Source organism: Micropterus dolomieu, linkage group LG13, assembly GCF_021292245.1.
Source record: "Micropterus dolomieu isolate WLL.071019.BEF.003 ecotype Adirondacks linkage group LG13, ASM2129224v1, whole genome shotgun sequence".
Taxonomy (NCBI): domain Eukaryota; kingdom Metazoa; phylum Chordata; class Actinopteri; order Centrarchiformes; family Centrarchidae; genus Micropterus; species Micropterus dolomieu.
Window position 1 is genome coordinate 4415284 of NC_060162.1, and position 17232 is coordinate 4432515.

General features: G+C 40.1%; 1 protein-coding gene and 1 long non-coding RNA gene across 5 annotated transcripts in view; one reads left to right on the forward strand and one right to left on the reverse strand.

Moving 5' to 3' along the window:
* LOC123981649 (membrane-associated phosphatidylinositol transfer protein 2-like) overlaps positions 1 to 17232 on the forward strand; it is a 72092-nt gene that overhangs the window by 35220 nt on the left and 19640 nt on the right. For all 4 annotated transcript variants that reach the window (XM_046066659.1, XM_046066658.1, XM_046066655.1 and 1 more), the window contains 12 exons: positions 2031 to 2245; positions 4833 to 4954; positions 5311 to 5544; positions 9492 to 9824; positions 9906 to 10001; positions 11532 to 11636; positions 11782 to 11846; positions 14004 to 14094; positions 15073 to 15226; positions 15326 to 15515; positions 15617 to 15736; positions 16044 to 16255. In XM_046066659.1, coding sequence (XP_045922615.1) covers positions 2031 to 2245; positions 4833 to 4954; positions 5311 to 5544; positions 9492 to 9824; positions 9906 to 10001; positions 11532 to 11636; positions 11782 to 11846; positions 14004 to 14094; positions 15073 to 15226; positions 15326 to 15515; positions 15617 to 15736; positions 16044 to 16255 — 1937 coding nt within the window. The remainder of the gene's footprint in view (positions 1 to 2030; positions 2246 to 4832; positions 4955 to 5310; positions 5545 to 9491; positions 9825 to 9905; positions 10002 to 11531; positions 11637 to 11781; positions 11847 to 14003; positions 14095 to 15072; positions 15227 to 15325; positions 15516 to 15616; positions 15737 to 16043; positions 16256 to 17232) is intronic.
* The window catches only part of LOC123981653, a 36272-nt gene continuing 20986 nt past the window's right edge, over positions 1947 to 17232 (reverse strand). Inside the window, exons 3-6 of the long non-coding RNA XR_006827805.1 lie at positions 16053 to 16247; positions 13998 to 14113; positions 4505 to 4587; positions 1947 to 2230 (exon numbers count right to left, since the gene is read on the reverse strand). This is a non-coding gene — a long non-coding RNA (uncharacterized LOC123981653). The remainder of the gene's footprint in view (positions 2231 to 4504; positions 4588 to 13997; positions 14114 to 16052; positions 16248 to 17232) is intronic.

Sequence of the window (17232 nt, forward strand, 5' to 3'; positions counted from 1 at the left end):
GTCAGGTTGGACAACGCCTGAATGAGAGACAGGAGTGCGGTGTAAGGGGGTTTAATGGGAAGTTAAAGGATGGTGTGTTAAGTGACCAAGTCTGTAAGATGTTGGACTCATTGCTTGCATTGGCTGTTTACTTCTCAATCCCACAATAAGCAAAAAAAACTGGGGATGTATTTTTGTCTCCCTCACTTTTACAGTTTCAGCTTGATTTACTCACCATAATATCTCTATAAACAGATTATAAAAATGTTGATACATTCATCTCCAGTTAGGCCGCCTGTTGCTAAACGTGTCATTGTCACGTTTTCCCGTCTTTTGCACAGCACATATTAAGTTTACTGTGCTGATGGTAGCCAATTTAGTTTAGTTAAATTCCTAGTACATTTTGAAACAATGGGTCATTGATTTCAGGCAGATGATGACTGTCAGGTTTTATTAACTGTAGCTAGCTAGCAAAATAAGAGGCCCAATCCTTATGATCCCTTGATAAACTAACATTGTAAGAGATTGGTAATCGCTTTGCAGTTCAAATAGCAAAACAACGAAGAGAGATAGACATTTAAAATGTAGATATCAATGGCTAAAGTCAAGAAAAAGTTTGTTTGAGGGCGTAGGTTTCAAGGAGTATAACATCAGTAGGCTTTAGGGTGTAGGCTGGTGATTTCAACATACTGACCAAGGGAAACATACATTGAATGTTTGACAGAGGAAAAAACATTGCTGGGAACATAAAACCCTTTGAAAGGTCTCACATATGCAGTTTACCATGGCCAGTTCACCATTGCAATTTTTTATTAATTTTTCAAACAATGAGTCCTTGATTTCAGACAGATGACAACTGTCACTGGCAGGTTTTATCAACTGTAGCTAGCTAGCTAAAAAAGGGGGTCTTAGCATGTATGTCTCTTGACATAAAATAACATTGTAAAAAATTATCAAGTGCAAAATGCAAAAGAACGAAGGGAGATGAACGTTTCAAATGCAGTTTCAAGATTAAAAATCCGTTCAGCCACTGTGGAGATATCAATGGCTGAAGTAAAGAAAATGTCAATATTGAGGGTGTAGGTTTTAAGGAGTATAACATCATTAGGCTTTAGGGTGTAGGTTGTTGATTTTAACATACTGACCAAGGGAAAAAACTGAGTCCTTGATTTCAGACGGATGACAACTTTCGGGTTTTTTTTCAGCTGTAGCTAGTTAAGCTATAAGCTAACTTTAGCTCCATGAGTTTGTTGATGATTTTGAACGGTCTCTGGTCTGATTGACTCTTATTTTAATGTTTCACACTAACTAGTTTTAAAATTATTCCATCAAAGGGTCTTAAATATGGATGCTCACATGATATGCTGTGCTTTGTGTTTAGTGCTAATTTGCATGCTAAACAAGCATCATGGTCAAATAGCGACATTTTCAATTTCGTTGTATGTTTTTTAACATTACAATGACAATAAAGGCTATTCTATTCTATATTATGCCAACAGACTGAGGCTCGAGCTAACAGGTCCAGGCAAAAAGTCAGTCATCCTCTCCAGCTGACGATCCATGCGAAATATTTAGAAATAAAGATTCTCGTATCAGAGTGTAGAGATAATTCTGGTGGATCAGATTTATTTTATTCTTACATAAAACCTTGTTTCTATTTTCAAATAGTATGTTTCACTTTTAACGTTACAAGAGAAAAACTTTTTATGTTTTGATTTTGTTCGTTTGACAATCTAACGCTGGCCGACCGCAGCACGCAAGCATGAAAAATTGGAATCTGAAAAGAAACTAAAGCTGAAAAATGTAGTGGAGAAAAAAGTATAATATTTGCCTCTAAGATGTAGTCAAGAACATGTAAAAACATAAAATGGAAAAACTCAAGTAAAGTAACTCAAATTTGTGCTTATGTTTTCCACCATTTTGTCGCGTCCCCCCTTCCTGCTGACACTAAACCTACGCCCGTGAAATAATATAACATGCTTTTTTATTTTTGATAAACCAAAGCTGATCCTACATCTCCCTCCCCCCTCCATCCTGTCATGATTCTGCAGAAAAAGAGCCGAGAGGAGAGCTGTGGCGAGGGCAGCGGGGTGGAGATCCTGGAGAACAAGCCTTACGAGGACGGCCCCGGAGGCTCGGGTCAGTACACGCACAAGGTCTATCACATCGGCAAACACATCCCGTCGTGGTTCTGTGCCATTCTGCCTCAGGCTGCCCTTCGAGTGGAGGAGGAGTCCTGGAACGCCTACCCCTACACGCGAACCCGGTGAGACAACCACACAAGAAAGAGGAGGACAGTGACTCATAACACAGATATTAGAAATGATGAACGGCCGTTTGGAAGTTTTGCAAAGAATTGCTCAGACACTAAAATCCTCCCTGTGCTCAAACATTTGCTCCACATTAACAATTAAGCATACATTACATTAAGTGATTTCAGGCAGCTGGCATTATCTAAAGTACAAAGACTGACCTTTTAGTAATAAAACATTGTTAATGGCTTTTATTATATAGCTTCTACACTCATACATTTCACTTTGGAACATTTATTTGGAACAATTTTAGCTGAATAATCAGACATACTGTTGCCAACTTTTTATATCCTCCAGATAACTAAAGTTTTCCCAACTGACCAGTGCAGCTACATTTTCAGACCAGCAGGATTTTATGAACTCGGCTGCATGTTATTAGAGTTGATCTCAGTCTCATAAATTAGATTTGCAGGACGCCAACAAAGCTTTCTAGCCTCTCCATTAGGTTTTAGCAAAGAATACTCATTAATACAATTACACTTTTTTGTTGTACATTAACTCCTTTCAGTGATTCTTATTTCACATAAGAGGTTTCTGTGTCTGACTGGTTTGAGGTGGGCGAGGCTCAGATCTAAATCACGTCCTTCTCTCCACCAATCAGGATTTAGCAACATCTGAATCATAAATTGGATGACACTTGATAAGTTGTTGGTTACTGTCAATCACATCTGATCAGTGTTTCAGGAGCAGGACCACACCTCAGTCACGCCACTTCCAGCATTTCAATAAATACCCTCCTAACCCATCTCCTCCTTTTTTCTCTCACATTCTTTACCCCCTTTTTTGTATCTTGATTCCTCACCTCCTTCTTCCTCTCCGTATAGGATTATGAGGGGGTCCGGGCCCGGCTGCTTCGGTGAATCTTATCTTGTTCCCCACAACACCTTTGAAATACAGCTATATCCAGCAAGTGCAAGCCTTGCACATCTTTCTCTTTTGTTCATCAAGTAATCATTTAAACGTACCGTATCTGTGGATGGTGTGGTCCTTGCTAGTGAATTGTGGCTTGGAACTGGCAGTGTACATATTGATAAGCAATAAAAGAAGAATAAAATGGAATAATACAGGAAGAAATGAGACAAAAAACACAAAGAAACAAAAAACCTACAGTCTGCTACTAGTTTAAAATCGTGTCCATGATAGACAAAGCTAGTCGGTAGCGCAGCATATCACCTACGTCACAACCAACCGAATATTGATACCCCTCCCAAACACAAAAGTCTCAATCAGGAAATGTATAAGAAACGGACCCCATATTTTATCCTGTTAATATCAGATTTTTTCAATTTAAAATAAATATAGGTTTTTTATCCAGTAGGTTTGAGCTGTTTTTAAGTGTGTACCTCCAGTTTCATAGAATCAGAAATGAGAACGGAAGCGAAGGATATCAGCAGGGCAGCAACTAACAGTTGTTTTCATAATCGAATACTCTGGTGAAATATTAATTTAAACTTGTATGTCACTGAGCTTTAGAACTGCTATACATTTACATTTTCTAGAGAGTATTCATATGCACCCTTTACTGATTATTCTATTCACTAACAGTATATATGTACATTACATCTGCATTTTACTGCTTGTTGCACTTCTGGTTTGATGCTGAGTTACATTAAATTTTTGTTAGTACTTGTGCAATGACAACCAAGTTGAAGCTAATCTACACACATAATTAGTGATAGACCGATTAATTGGTTGACTGATAACTGTGCTCACAAGGCCGATATATCATCCTAATTGACAGCAAATCTAATCTAACAGCATTACTGGCTAGTGTTAAATATATAAAATTATACTCTAGAGAATAATGCAGCTGAAAGACGTCACCTCTGACAAACTGAACCCCGCTCTCCCTTAAACTCTGGTCAGATTCTGAAATCTACAGCAGAACCCAAAGGATGTTTCTGTTTCATTCATTAATATAAATTCCATCTAAAACAACATGTTACTGGCTGAGATAACATGTATATTAGATTACTCCTTGCTCTCTAAATATAGACATCGGTACATCTAATTCTTTTATTCTCCCCATTTAGTATGATCATAACTATGATGATAATGATACGGGGGACGTTTATTTGCTGTGCACTGTTCTGTGTGTTTATGATTTACAAAGAAAATGTCAAAAAGTCTAATCCAGGTCTTTACTCACTTTTGCCTAAATATGGACAGTATGTGAAATGTGATGCAGTGCTCGTGTAAGGGTGAATTCCTACCTGCTAGCAGCGCAGCACGATTGCTCCCCCGTCATCTGTCATCTGCTGCTGTTTGTCACAATCCATAGCTTCCCGCTGACTCTCTGCCAAGTGAAAGGCACACACCCGTTTGTGAAATATACATTTTTAAATAAAAAAAGAAATGTAATCTTGATTCAAAGAGCGGCTGAGGCATTGTCACTGGAGACAATTAATTCTTTCATGGCTAGAACAGACAATTGTAGACATCGGTGTGTTGCTTTAAGTATTTACAAGTTTTGCTATAAACTGCCAAAGTGATGGAGGTAAGTGAATTCTTCTAAACAACCGTTTGTATTTTCTCTCTCAGGTACACCTGTCCCTTTGTGGAGAAATTCTCTATAGACATCGAGACATATTATAAACCAGATACTGGAAATCAAGTGGATGTCTTCAATATGTCCTCTGGCGAAAAGAGACAGATGACTGTAGGTAAGTGTATCATCATGCACACAAGAACATACCCTCTACTACACTTAATCTCCTCATAAGCAGGAATCAGGAATCAAATTTACACTATGTTATTTGCAGTGAAAACGCAGACAGTGGGATGCAGGGGGAGACAGACCGTGGAGTGTAAGAGCTTGTGTTGAGCCTCTGAATACTAAAATTCACTGGGATGCAGGAGAAAAGTGCAGCCAGACACGTTCCCTGCAGGGAGTGATTACATAAAAGTCACACACACCTCTTGAGGCAGGTGTTCAGTCAGGATGTCGTGACATCTGTCCTGCTGCTCAGATCTGCTTTTTGCATTTGCATGATTCATTATAATTGTGTGCCCCTTGTAGACCCCATAGACATCGTAAAGGACTACATCCCTCCTCACGAGTACCTGGTGGAAGAAGACCCCAAGCTGTATCAGTCAGTAAAAACCAAACGTGGTCCGCTGTCAGACGACTGGATCGAAGAGATCAACCAGAATCATGGTGAAAGCCCTGTGATGTGTGCCTACAAGCTCTGCAAAGTGGAGTTCAGATACTGGGGCATGCAGTCCAAGATCGAACGCTTCATACACGACGTGGGTAGGTATAGTGTGGTGTGTGTCCTCAAGAGTGAGACGCAAGTTACCTTTAAGACCATTTGTTCCCTTTTCTCTTCCTCCTTACCTGTGAGTCAAGTCTTACTGTTAACCCTGAAAATCTGTAACACCTTTATAAAGATTGGCAAGATCCTAAAAAAATCAGGGAAAACCTTATAAACAATATAAACCTAATAAACAAGGTAGTGCTCTGAAAATGTGGTGATAAATTTGAAAGTTACTAGTAAAGTTAAGTGATAGGATGTTGGAAAGTTGGTAATAATCCTACAAAATCTGGAATAATGATAATTGCAATAACCCTAAAAAGTCAGGACCTACGTGAATAGTTGACAATAATCCTAAAAAATCAAGAACAAAAAATTTAAAGTCAGGACCTACATGAAAAGTTGATCACAATCCTAAAAAGGTTGGGAATAATCCAGATCCAGTCAGGACTACTGTTAGGAAGAGAATAACTCTAAAAGGTCAATAGAAACCATACATATTTGGGAGAAATTTGAGAGTAATCTAGGAAAATGATAAATAATTCAGAAAAGTAATAATCCTGGTGAATAAGCGTCACAAATCAGGGTCACTGCTTGAGAATAACTCTATGAAAAGTCATGAATAACTGAGAATAATCCTAAAAGTCAGGAATAATCCTTAAAGGTCATTTGTGACCCTGAAACAGATCATGTAAAGTAATTAAGCATGAACATTTGTGGAAATGTCCTGTAATGTGTCGCTGACTTTTACCCAACTCACAAATTGTGAAAAGTAATGTTGGTATGGTAATGTTGAAAAAGTTGGGAATTATCCTGGATAGTCAGCAATAACATTCAGGGATAACTACAAAAAGTCAGAGAAAACATCGTTGCAACAACGCTGAAATGTTGAGAATAACTCATGGTTAATCATGGAAATATAGATACAACTTTAATAATTTAGGAATAACCCTGAAAAGGGAAAACCCTCAATTTGGAGAGTAAGCATAAAAGTCAGTGAAAACTGTGAAGAAGTTGTGAATAATCCTCAGAAGTCACTGAGACTGGCCCTATAGCTCAGTTGGTAGCGCGTCAGCCTTAAAGGCTCCATTTTGGGGCGGCAGTAGCTCAGTCCATGGGGACCTGGCTTGGGAACCGTAGGGTCGCCGGTTTGAGTCCAGCACAGACCCTCGCTGAAGGTGCTCCTGAGCAGGGCTGAATCCCTAACTGCTCTCTGGGTGCTGCACAATGGCTGCCCATTGCTCCTACTTAGGATGGGTTAAATTCAGAGAAGAAACAAATCCCCCCCCCCCCCCCCCCCCCCCCCACGGGGATTAATAAAGTATAAGAAAACCTTTTGTTTTCAGTTGTGAATACCTTAAAAGATAACGGGGTCAGAGAAAAAAAGTGAGAGATCTTTGTGGCTGCATGTACACAAATCAGTGAGGAAGTCTATAAAAAAACAGACCTGCAGGCTGTTGCAGCAGCAGTGTTCAAACATAGTTATATAATGTAAAATATTACTAAAGTAAAAGCTGTTGCGCCACAGAGATGAGCTACAACATAACTCAAAGTAAGTAGTTACACATGCCCCAGGGTCGGTGTAAATCATAAAATGTCACAGCATAATACACTAATGGTGAAAAAGCAGTTTTTCTGCCCCACAGCATCATTTTTCATTAACATCCTGCCATTTTGCAACAAGGGACTACAGTAGAAACCTTATTTATTAGAGTCTATCATCGATTATTGATTGGCCACTTGCCTTAGTTATGGCCTTGGTAATCGTGAGTTAACCGATTTTAGTATCTGATTTAGTTGCAAACTAACTAGTAATTTTATTTAGCTGACGCTTTTATCCAAAGCGACTTACAATTACTATACATGTCAGAGGTCCCATGCCTCTGGAGCAACGAGGGGTTAAGTGTCTTACTCAGGGGTCATAGTGGGGGATTGAACCCGAGTCTCTCACACCAAAGGCAGGCATCTTATTAATTGCGCCATCACCACCCATCAATTAACAGTAGGGGTGTGACGATACACTTAGCTCATGAGACAAGACGATTTTAATGCTATTTAAAAAACATTTCAATGAAAAATGTTTTTTTCTTTGACTGATAGTCACAAAATACTAAACAATGCAAGCGCTTTTTTCAAATGTTGCTTACACATTGTTTGTGTCTCGTCTGTCACACCCTTTATTGTTTCCACCGGGTGCCCAAAATGCTGCCACACAAACGAGTTAAAAGTGGCGGGGTAATTTCACCCTCACACTCAGTCATGCTGATATCAGGAGACAGCTTTACGAAAAATATTGTTTTCAAATCAGATCTGGTCACACCCCTAGTTTCTAAGCCTCTAGAGTCGACTTTACGCCGTAACGTCAGGAGAGAGCTCACACAAAGCTGGTCCAGCCCAGAGCTGATCCCTACAATGATTAACCACAGATTAATGAAAACACTCTGGTCCGGAGCAGAGAGAGAAACAAGGGGAAGATGCTGAAAAAGAAATGGTGTACAAGTGTGAGGAACAGTAAGAGGACAGGTAAAGCCAGTAAATAAATAAATAAAATGATACCTGGCTGAGACAGTACAGAAAGAGTTTGAGCTGCAGGAGCCGAGAGTAGAGTCTGGCTCCCTGAGATAACACAGCAGACTGGATTAATTTCCTGCCAGTGTTGGTCTGTTTCTGTTTCACTGCTGTGATTTAAGACTGTTTATACACTCTCTCAGCCCTCTGCTCACTCCCTCACAGCATTTACTTCCAGGCTAATGAAGCAGCAGCTGCTCTGTCTTCGTGGCATTCACACTCTGCGGTCTGATCGGCAGAACTTCAACCACAAAATGTGTGTTTTAACTCCCACTGCGTCCACTGCCACTTAGATGCTTTCAAGGAAGTTTTCCTTTGTTTTTATTCTAATTGCTGTTTACTGGACTTCTACTCTGAACTGCATCAAGCCTGATGCATAAATATTACCACGCACCAGTTCTAATGTAGTGTCTTTGTTCTGAGTTGTGCTGATAGTGTCTTTGGTTTTATAATGCAGAACCTTTCCAGCTTTATTAATCATTCATGTCAGCAATTTCCACATTCATGGTTAATTTAATAATGTGTTAGCGGTTATTATTTTCCTGGATATGAATATAATAGCTTTCAATATTTGCTGTTTAGGCTTTTATTGTCAGTTGTTTTAATCAAGATCTGCTTGGAGGGTTTGGGTTTTATAACCAGCTGGTGCTTGTTTAGTTCATCAGGAGAAAGGCATTGATTAAAATTAAATCTGTTTTCAGTCTTATCAAATTAATTATTCCTGTGTGCTCACAACAGTATTAATAAAGGGAATAAGCATTTTTCCTTTTTTCCTTATAAGCTTTATGAGCAGCAGTGAGTTCTTTTGAGGGGTTTGCCTCTCAGGACATTTAGAGGCTGCCCTAAACCCTAGAAGACTGGTGCAGCCTGTTGGAGCTGACAGGAAGCTCTGCAGACACTACTCGAGGCGGAAAAACTACTACTTGTACGAAGGACGGTGTTCCTGGGACAAGAACAGATTTTTAATGACTAAAACTACATTTCAGTTTGAAGGTTTTTGCGTGGTTTATTTATTTAATTTAACTTTTTATTCTTGCAGTGTCTGGTGAGAGATGTTCAGTACACCTCCTGTATCAATGGAACCAGTTTCTTAGTGCAATAAAAATACAGAAATTACAGCCACATTTTAAATTCATTATTCTTTATAATGTGTTATTTGCATTGCCAACAGGCGTCATTTTGCCCCTGCTCATGTCTGAAACCGAACCTACACCATTTATCTGGACCTTTACCTGACATGCCGTTCTTAACTGTAAATATGTATTTGCCAACCATAACTATACATTTTTATTTTAGTGGAGTGGATTTCACAGAAATATGATTTGTTCCTCATTAAATTAATTGACATGCCACTAAATCCCTTTTGTTGTGCTTTCAGGCCTGCGTAAAGTGATGGTTCGAGCCCACAGGCAGGCGTGGTGCTGGCAGGACGAGTGGTACGGCCTGACCATCGAGGACATCAGGCAGCTGGAGCTGGAGACCCAGCTGGCTCTGGCTAAGAAGATGGCCCAGTACAGCCTCAATGAAGAAGGGGGAACGGAGACCAACAGCTCCTCCGTAAGCAAGGACCAGGAGCAGGGAGCTGAGACTGCGGGATCAGCTGCAGAGGCAGAAGGAGGGAAGCTGGGAGATTCACTGGAGACACGAGGGGAGCTCACCAAGCAGTGGTCAACATCCTCCAGATCCTCCAACAGGTCATCTAAACGAGGCGGTGAGCAGCAGTTTGGTGTTTTTACAGAGTAATTTCTCTTAAGATTAACATAATGACCTGCTGTGTTCTGCTTGTTTACAGGGAGTCCGTCTCACCAGAGCATTTCAGAGTGGAGGATGCAGAGCATCGCCCGAGACTCAGAAGACAGTACAGACGACGAGTTCTTTGATGCTCACGGTAAAATCATCAGTGTTTGCATGTTACACAATATAATCCCTTTTTTAAACATGCACTATTTGTGTTATGTTGCTATAAATGATATTTAAGTAGTGCTTCCTGCTTTGTTCTGGCTTTACAGCATGCAAACATGATCTTGACTGATTAATTTGTTTGTATCGTATTGCTCAGGATGTCTTTGGGCTGATAAATATTATCTGTGTAGCAGCTAAAGCTTCCATCCTTCATCCTGTTTTGTTCATTTTATGTGCTCATCTGGCCCCGTAATGAATGCATTGAAACATTAGAATACTGAATGTATCACACCATACAGTTTAGAGGAGAGCAGTCGTAGCTTGTTACATTAGATTCACAAAATGAAAATATTCTTACTCTTCAAAATAGCTGCCAGAAATATAGTCGAGCCACTTTACATATAAATCACATTTATAAACAAAAGTCAACCAAAGTTTTGTAATATTTTAAGGGCAAGGATTTAAACTGGCTGTTTAAGGCCACGTTCAGAGAGACTTCAGCTGTGTGTGAAAAAATGCAGCTCCCTTATTCACCAAGTCGCAACGTAAATGCAGCGGCCGATCAAATACGTGCAATAGCACATTAGTGATGGCAGATAACATTGTAACAAGAACGCTGTATTTTTGCTGTTTACCTCATGACTGTCTCGACAAAAGATCAAATAACTGCTGTTGTAATAATTTTCCAGAGTTGTAAAATCTTGTCTATAGATAGATAGAAATAGACATGTAGATATAGATATAAGTACAGAGACTTAGAGAGATAAAGGGCCCTATCTTGCACCCGGCGCAAAGCAAGTGTCAACTGAATGTTGACTAGTTTCCAAACGATGCAGTTGTCATTTTCATGCCAAGCGCCCATTTGTTTAAATAGCGAATGCACTTACGCCTATCTGTGCACCCATGGTGAGTGTTGGTCTTATAATGAGGTGTGGTCAGGCAAATTGTTGGCGTGTTGCTATCATGAGGCAGCAGAAAGGAATTGCACCACCAACTTAAAAAAAAAAAACAGGTCTAAAGTCAGTGGTATTTCACTGCTTTTTGTTATTTTAGGGCCGCATTACTCCCATAGTAAGATGCTCTTAAGAGGGATGCTGTGTGTAGATAGAGAGATCGCGTCTGTCTGTTAACAGACTCCAGTCTGCAGTGACACTTTACTGATAAACCACAGAGTTCATGATCAGAGACCGTTTTTATATCACATCCACACTCCTGTCCAAATCCCCCCTCCTCTGCTGTGAGTCTGCGATTCAATCAATCAATTGATGATTTTTATAATGTGCCACTCATCCGCGCACCAGGCTTTTAAAGGGAATGGGGGTGAGATGACACTCGTTGCGTGTTACGCCCAAAACACACACAAAAAATTGGGAAATTTGGTTCAAACGCAACTGCACCATGTGCTTCACGCCGAGCGCTTATATCATTAAAACAGGTCATTGAGAGAGAGAGAGAGAGAGAAAGTGTCTTTGTCTTGGATTATTCATTTCATTAATTCCTTCTGTGAATCTTGCAGAGGACTTTTCTGACAATGAGGAGATGTTTGCTAAGGAGATCACCAAGTGGAGCTCCAATGACCTGATGGACAAGATAGAAACAATGGAGGTGGATGAAGCACAAGGTCGGTGACTCTCCTTGTGTTTCTGTTAGAAACTCATTCACGTACATGTCTGATAAATGAAAAACTGAAAAAACAGGATGTACAGTTATAGTTTAAATCACTCTTTCTTTCCTTTAAATATCAGTTAATGAATTTTCTTTTACAGAAACCTTGTATCAGGAGTCGGGTGGGGAGTACGCTGGGATGAGTAATGAGGAGAGGCAGATGGAGGTACAGTTCCTTCACGTTTTTTTCTAATTTCATTCATGTCACACTCACACTAACACGTTTAATTAAATAGCTTGTAGATTGTACTCCTCCTCCTAAATTAGCTTTCAGTCATCCTGCCAGTGTAGTGAAATTACGATCCACTCTCTGCTGCAGCCATCAGCTTTATTTCAGGTAAAAGATTAAGGGACCTATTTTGGTGACGGAGCAACGACCAACGTAAGAGGCGCCCAGGTGGGAGGTTCATTTAAATGAGACACACGTCAGGCGGGTCGGTTATGACTCGGTTTTCATTATGTGGGAGTACGTCAGTTCATTAATCCTGTGCTTCACGACCTCCTTTCCAACTTTTTCTCCCCTCACTGTGATCGGCTCAGCTGTTTCAGAATGATGAATTGACCAGTGATGTGATTGGCTGAGAGTGTATTTATTAATTATTACACCCTCCGATATATTTATTCCACTTCACCCAGCCCTTTCGCACTGTGCGCAGCTGCACATAAATGAAGACCCACCACTTTGCACTTGTGATTGCATGATTAAAATAGGCTTTCACAAGTTCCACTGTGTGAGTTTGGGGGGAAGGGTGGTGTTCTTGCTCTTTGTGTCCAGTGATGAGTCTCAAAAAGGCAAGGACATCAATCCATCAGGTTTCCAGAAAACTAAATGCAAGTTACTGGTTGCAACCAAGAAAAGACACATAACCCCACATAAAAGGTCTAATTTGTTTTTACACTGGATTTTGTACATATTAATGAAATATAACGTGTTTATTGGTGAGCTTTAGAGGTGCTAGTAGACAGATTTTCTTAGCTTTTGTACAGAGTCAGAGGGACAGCTCTGTTTCCTCCTTTTAAGAATTTGTGCTAAGCTAGGCTAACTGGTTGTTGCTTCATTTTCAACGGACAGGGATGAGTGATATTAATGTTCTCGTCTAACTCTCCGAATGAACACGTTTCCAAAATGTCAAACTATTCCTTTAACTGTACAAAGCATTCCACTCTACATTTCACTCGCTTCTTAAATATTCATATACACAAACGAAGACGAGGATTCATTAAAGGGGCGTTCCAGTTATTTAATGTTGCACTTCCATAAAGTTAAAGCAAGAGACTTAAAACTGATGCAGCAGAGGCTGAGACAGACTTCCAGTCCCAAGAATCTATCAGGGTCCAAAATCATTTCCCATAATGAAACTCAACATAGCAGCTTCTCATCAGACCATGCACATGTGTTTCAAACTTCACACCCCAATTTGTAACAAAGGCATCCTGTCAAAAGCGTGTAGTCCACAAACCCAAGCCGAGATAACCATAATGACATCACTATGACATCTTCAGGGGTTATTTTCTCGAGCTTGACAAAACTCCTCCATCATAACCACGGATAACTTTAGAACCCGCATTCACACCGATCCATTCAGTAGTTGTTCTAGAGCTTTCAAGCCTTTCACACTGTCTTCTTTTGCAAGCTGCCGTTCCCACCGTCAAAGATTTAATCGCATCATATTCACATCAGAATCAGAGTCAGAATGGGGTTTATTGGCAGGTACATTTTCACATACGGGGAATTTGCCTTGATATATTGGTGCTATAGAACATAAAATATTGAAATATAAATATAGATAAAGTAAAGACATCAAAAATGTACAAGTATACAAAATAATACAATAATACTAATGGGAAAAAAAGTAAAAAAATATATAGGATATATTTATATATCCTATTTATATATATATATATAAAATATACAGGATATTAACTGTATTTTTTTTTTCCATGTCAGATGTTGTATTTTTTTGAGCTCCAAGTAATAATTTTAATCATTACTTCATCTGATTAAAATGTCAGAAAATAGTGAAAAATACCTTCTGTACCACGATTCTGTGTGTGTGTGTGTGATACACCACATATATATACATACATATATAAAAATCCAAACCCAAAACCCAAAGATATTCAGTTTACCCTGGCTTGAAACTGAGAAGAGCAACACATTTTCACATTGGAGGAGGTGAAACCAGTAAATGTTTGGCATGTTTGCTTTATAAATATTAGTGTTTTGCCCTGTATATTGTCTAATTTCTCTCCCATCTGCTCGCTCCCTTATCACTATTAACTCTGTTACCTGTCTCTCCGTCTTCTGTCCTCTCACCTGCAGGATTGTTCGTCTCAGCAGTGTCTCCAGCCGTGCAAAATCCACGTCCTCCTTCTGGTCCTGCATGGAGGAAACATCCTGGACACTGGCTCTGGTACAGCAGCAATCAGATCCTGTAACATTATAATGAAAGTCACACTTCACACATGATTAATTCTCACTGCATGAGTAATTAAAGCAGCTGTAATCAATATTTTTATAATGACAATGGATGAAAAGGCTGTGTAATGTGAAAGGGCAGCTCCTAGAACCTACAGAGAATTATCACCCGACAGCTCTACGGAGTGTTTTAGCTTCTTTCAGCTTATTGTTTTGGTTCAGGTGCCACAACTTTACTATGTCGGTTCAGTCTCACAGATATCGTAGTGTTGTTTCCAGCAGCAGGCAGCTATTAATTGACTGTCCGCTGCCTTCACAGTACATAATGTGAACATTTTTAATCCTGCAAATTCTAAATAATTTTACGTTATTATTATTAAACACAGACGTCCGAAATACAGACACGCACGTGCACAAACAGGACTTATACACATGCAATAAGGTTAGGAGTTAGAGGCCGCCCTCACAGTAGAGCATTTAGCAGCTAAAGAGCCAGACATTTCCTTCAGGAGATAGTAGACACCAAGAGTGAGTATTGGTTCACAAGGTTACACAAACTCTGAATTAATTATCATGTTGGTCCGTATAGGCTGGATGTGTAAATAATTAACATTAAAGTTCACATAAAAATCACAAATCTTGAGAATCAGAAACTATTTCTGTTTCAGTAGGAAAAAAATCTCTAAACTAGAGCAGTAGCGCCCGAGAGCCAGTTCTCAAGGTGCTGCAAGATAAATCGATGAACAACACGATAGGAAAGAAGAGAAAAAACTATTTCTGCTGCACAAATCCCCGATAATTTTAATTCTTCACATGAAACAACAGATGAAAGAAAATGTGCTTTGAGCTTGTTGAATAATGCAGCTTCTGATGGATCGGATCACTTTGTTTTTAAAGTCACAAAAGGTTTGGATCCACTCATCTAGAGTCCTACAAAATTAAATACGTAAACCCTGTTCTCGTTTGTCTGCAGGTGAACAGAACAGCAAGCAGGCAGATGTGAACACGCTGAGCGGGGCTTTTGAGACCGTGATGAGGGTCCATTACCCCACAGCTCTGGGCCGCATCGCCATCCGGATGGTCCCCTGTCCAGCTGTGTGTGTCGACGCCTTCTCACTCGTCTCCAAGTGAGCAATGCTCCTGTGTATTCAACAGCATTTAAATAATCTGCTGTGAAACTGTTAAACACACATACAGACAGATAACATGTCCTTTCTGCTCGGCAGTCTAAGCCCCTACAGCTACGACGAGAGCTGCCTGTCCAGCAGTCAGGACCACATCCCTCTTGCTGCTTTGCCCCTTTTGGCTACCTCTGCGCCACAGTACCAAGATGCCGTGGCTACCGTCATCTTACGAGCCAATCAGGTGTATAGTGACTTCATCAAGTCTTTAGAGGGGTCATCTTTTACTGGCCAGGTCAGTGTGTAACTTAACGTGCTACTTCAGATGCATGCACAGATGAAGCTGTAGATTTATGTGTGTGTATTCATGCTCTTGTGCTTTGTTTTCTAACGCAGGTGTGCGTTATTGGGGACTGTGTTGGGGGGATCCTGGGGTTTGATGCTCTGTGCAGCAGCTCTGTGACGGTGTCAGAAAGCCAGAACAGCAGCAGGCGGGGCAGCGCCATCAGTGTTCAGGTATCAATCTTAACTCTCTGACATCAAACAAGAGTGCGCAAGATTAAAAGTTAAGTAATCAAAAAAGTTATTACAGTTCATCCTGAGGCGGACGTGGATATCTGCACCAAATGTCATGGCAAACCAGCCAATAGTTGTTGAGATGATTCAGTTTTCAGTTAGCGGCGGTCCGACCAGCATTTCCCTCCCCAGAGCGATGCTGCTAGTGTGGCTAAAAACTTAAAAATGTAAAACTAGAGACAACTTTTTAACCACTTGTTTCAAGGCTGACAGTGTTATTTTTGTTCTCTCCACCTCTGCCTCTCAGGACACAGACCTTCTTTCTCCAGGTATTGTCATAAACAGCGCCTCTCCTTCCTCGCCGTCCCTCGAAGGAAGCCGCCATCTCAGCCGCAGCAACATCGACATCCCTCGCTGCTCGGGGCCCGACGACCCCAAGAGGCAACTTCCACGCAAGCGCAGCGACTCCTCCACGTACGAGCTGGACACCATCAAACAGCACCAAGCCTTCCTGTCCAGGTGAGATACAGAAATCACACAGATTTCAGCTAATGTATGCAGTGTTCATTTTGTTCCCTGATTTTGATTTAGTTTTAATCTTTTGATGAAAAAGCTTTAGCCAGATTTTAGCCAATAAAACTACATTTTAGTCTGATTTTGTTTGGCTTCTTCTAAGCATTTTGAGGCTTCAGTCGTCTATATCTTTGTTGTGTTCAGTTACAATGGTTAATGGGTGTTGTTGGCGCTAGGTTAGAGGGAAAGGCCATGTGACTCTGCAGTAATGCAACAGGCTCCTCAGTAAATCCACTTATCATTAAAAACTCTGAACCACTGTCTCTCTCCTGCTCACCCGGCGTTAGCCTTATCATTAGCACAGATATTTGTTCTCTCCACAGCAGAGCAGCGAATCAATCAGAATCTTCATTTGTTCACTAAGATACTGTTGACTGTCTGGGTTAATATAATATATATATATATATATAATATATAATATCGGATAACGTACTGATATTTCTTTTGCGAACATCTAGAAGAATATTTAGATGGTTGACTGTTATAATCCCAGATAATCCTGGAAGTTATATAACCTTATATATATATATATATATATATATAACACACTTCTCTGCCCTTCTTTTTCAGCAGTTACCCACCCAAAACCCTACGCAGAGTCGCAGTCTAACACACTTCTCTGCTCCTCCATTTCAGGAGTTACTTAGTGAAAATCCTATAGTGACGGTGTCTGCCCCCCGACCATCGAAATTATTTAAAAAGGTAAACAGAAGAGGAGCTGTGCATAAAAACCTCATAAAAATTAAAACCACAAGAGCAATAGTGCAAACGAATAGGAGAGTTAAATGTGGACTCTTAAACATCAGATCTCTCTCTTCTAAAGGTGTACTAGTAAATGAACTAATATCAGATTATGATATTGATTTGTTTGGTCTTACTGAAACCTGGCTGGGTGATGGAGAATATGTTAGCCTAAATGAATC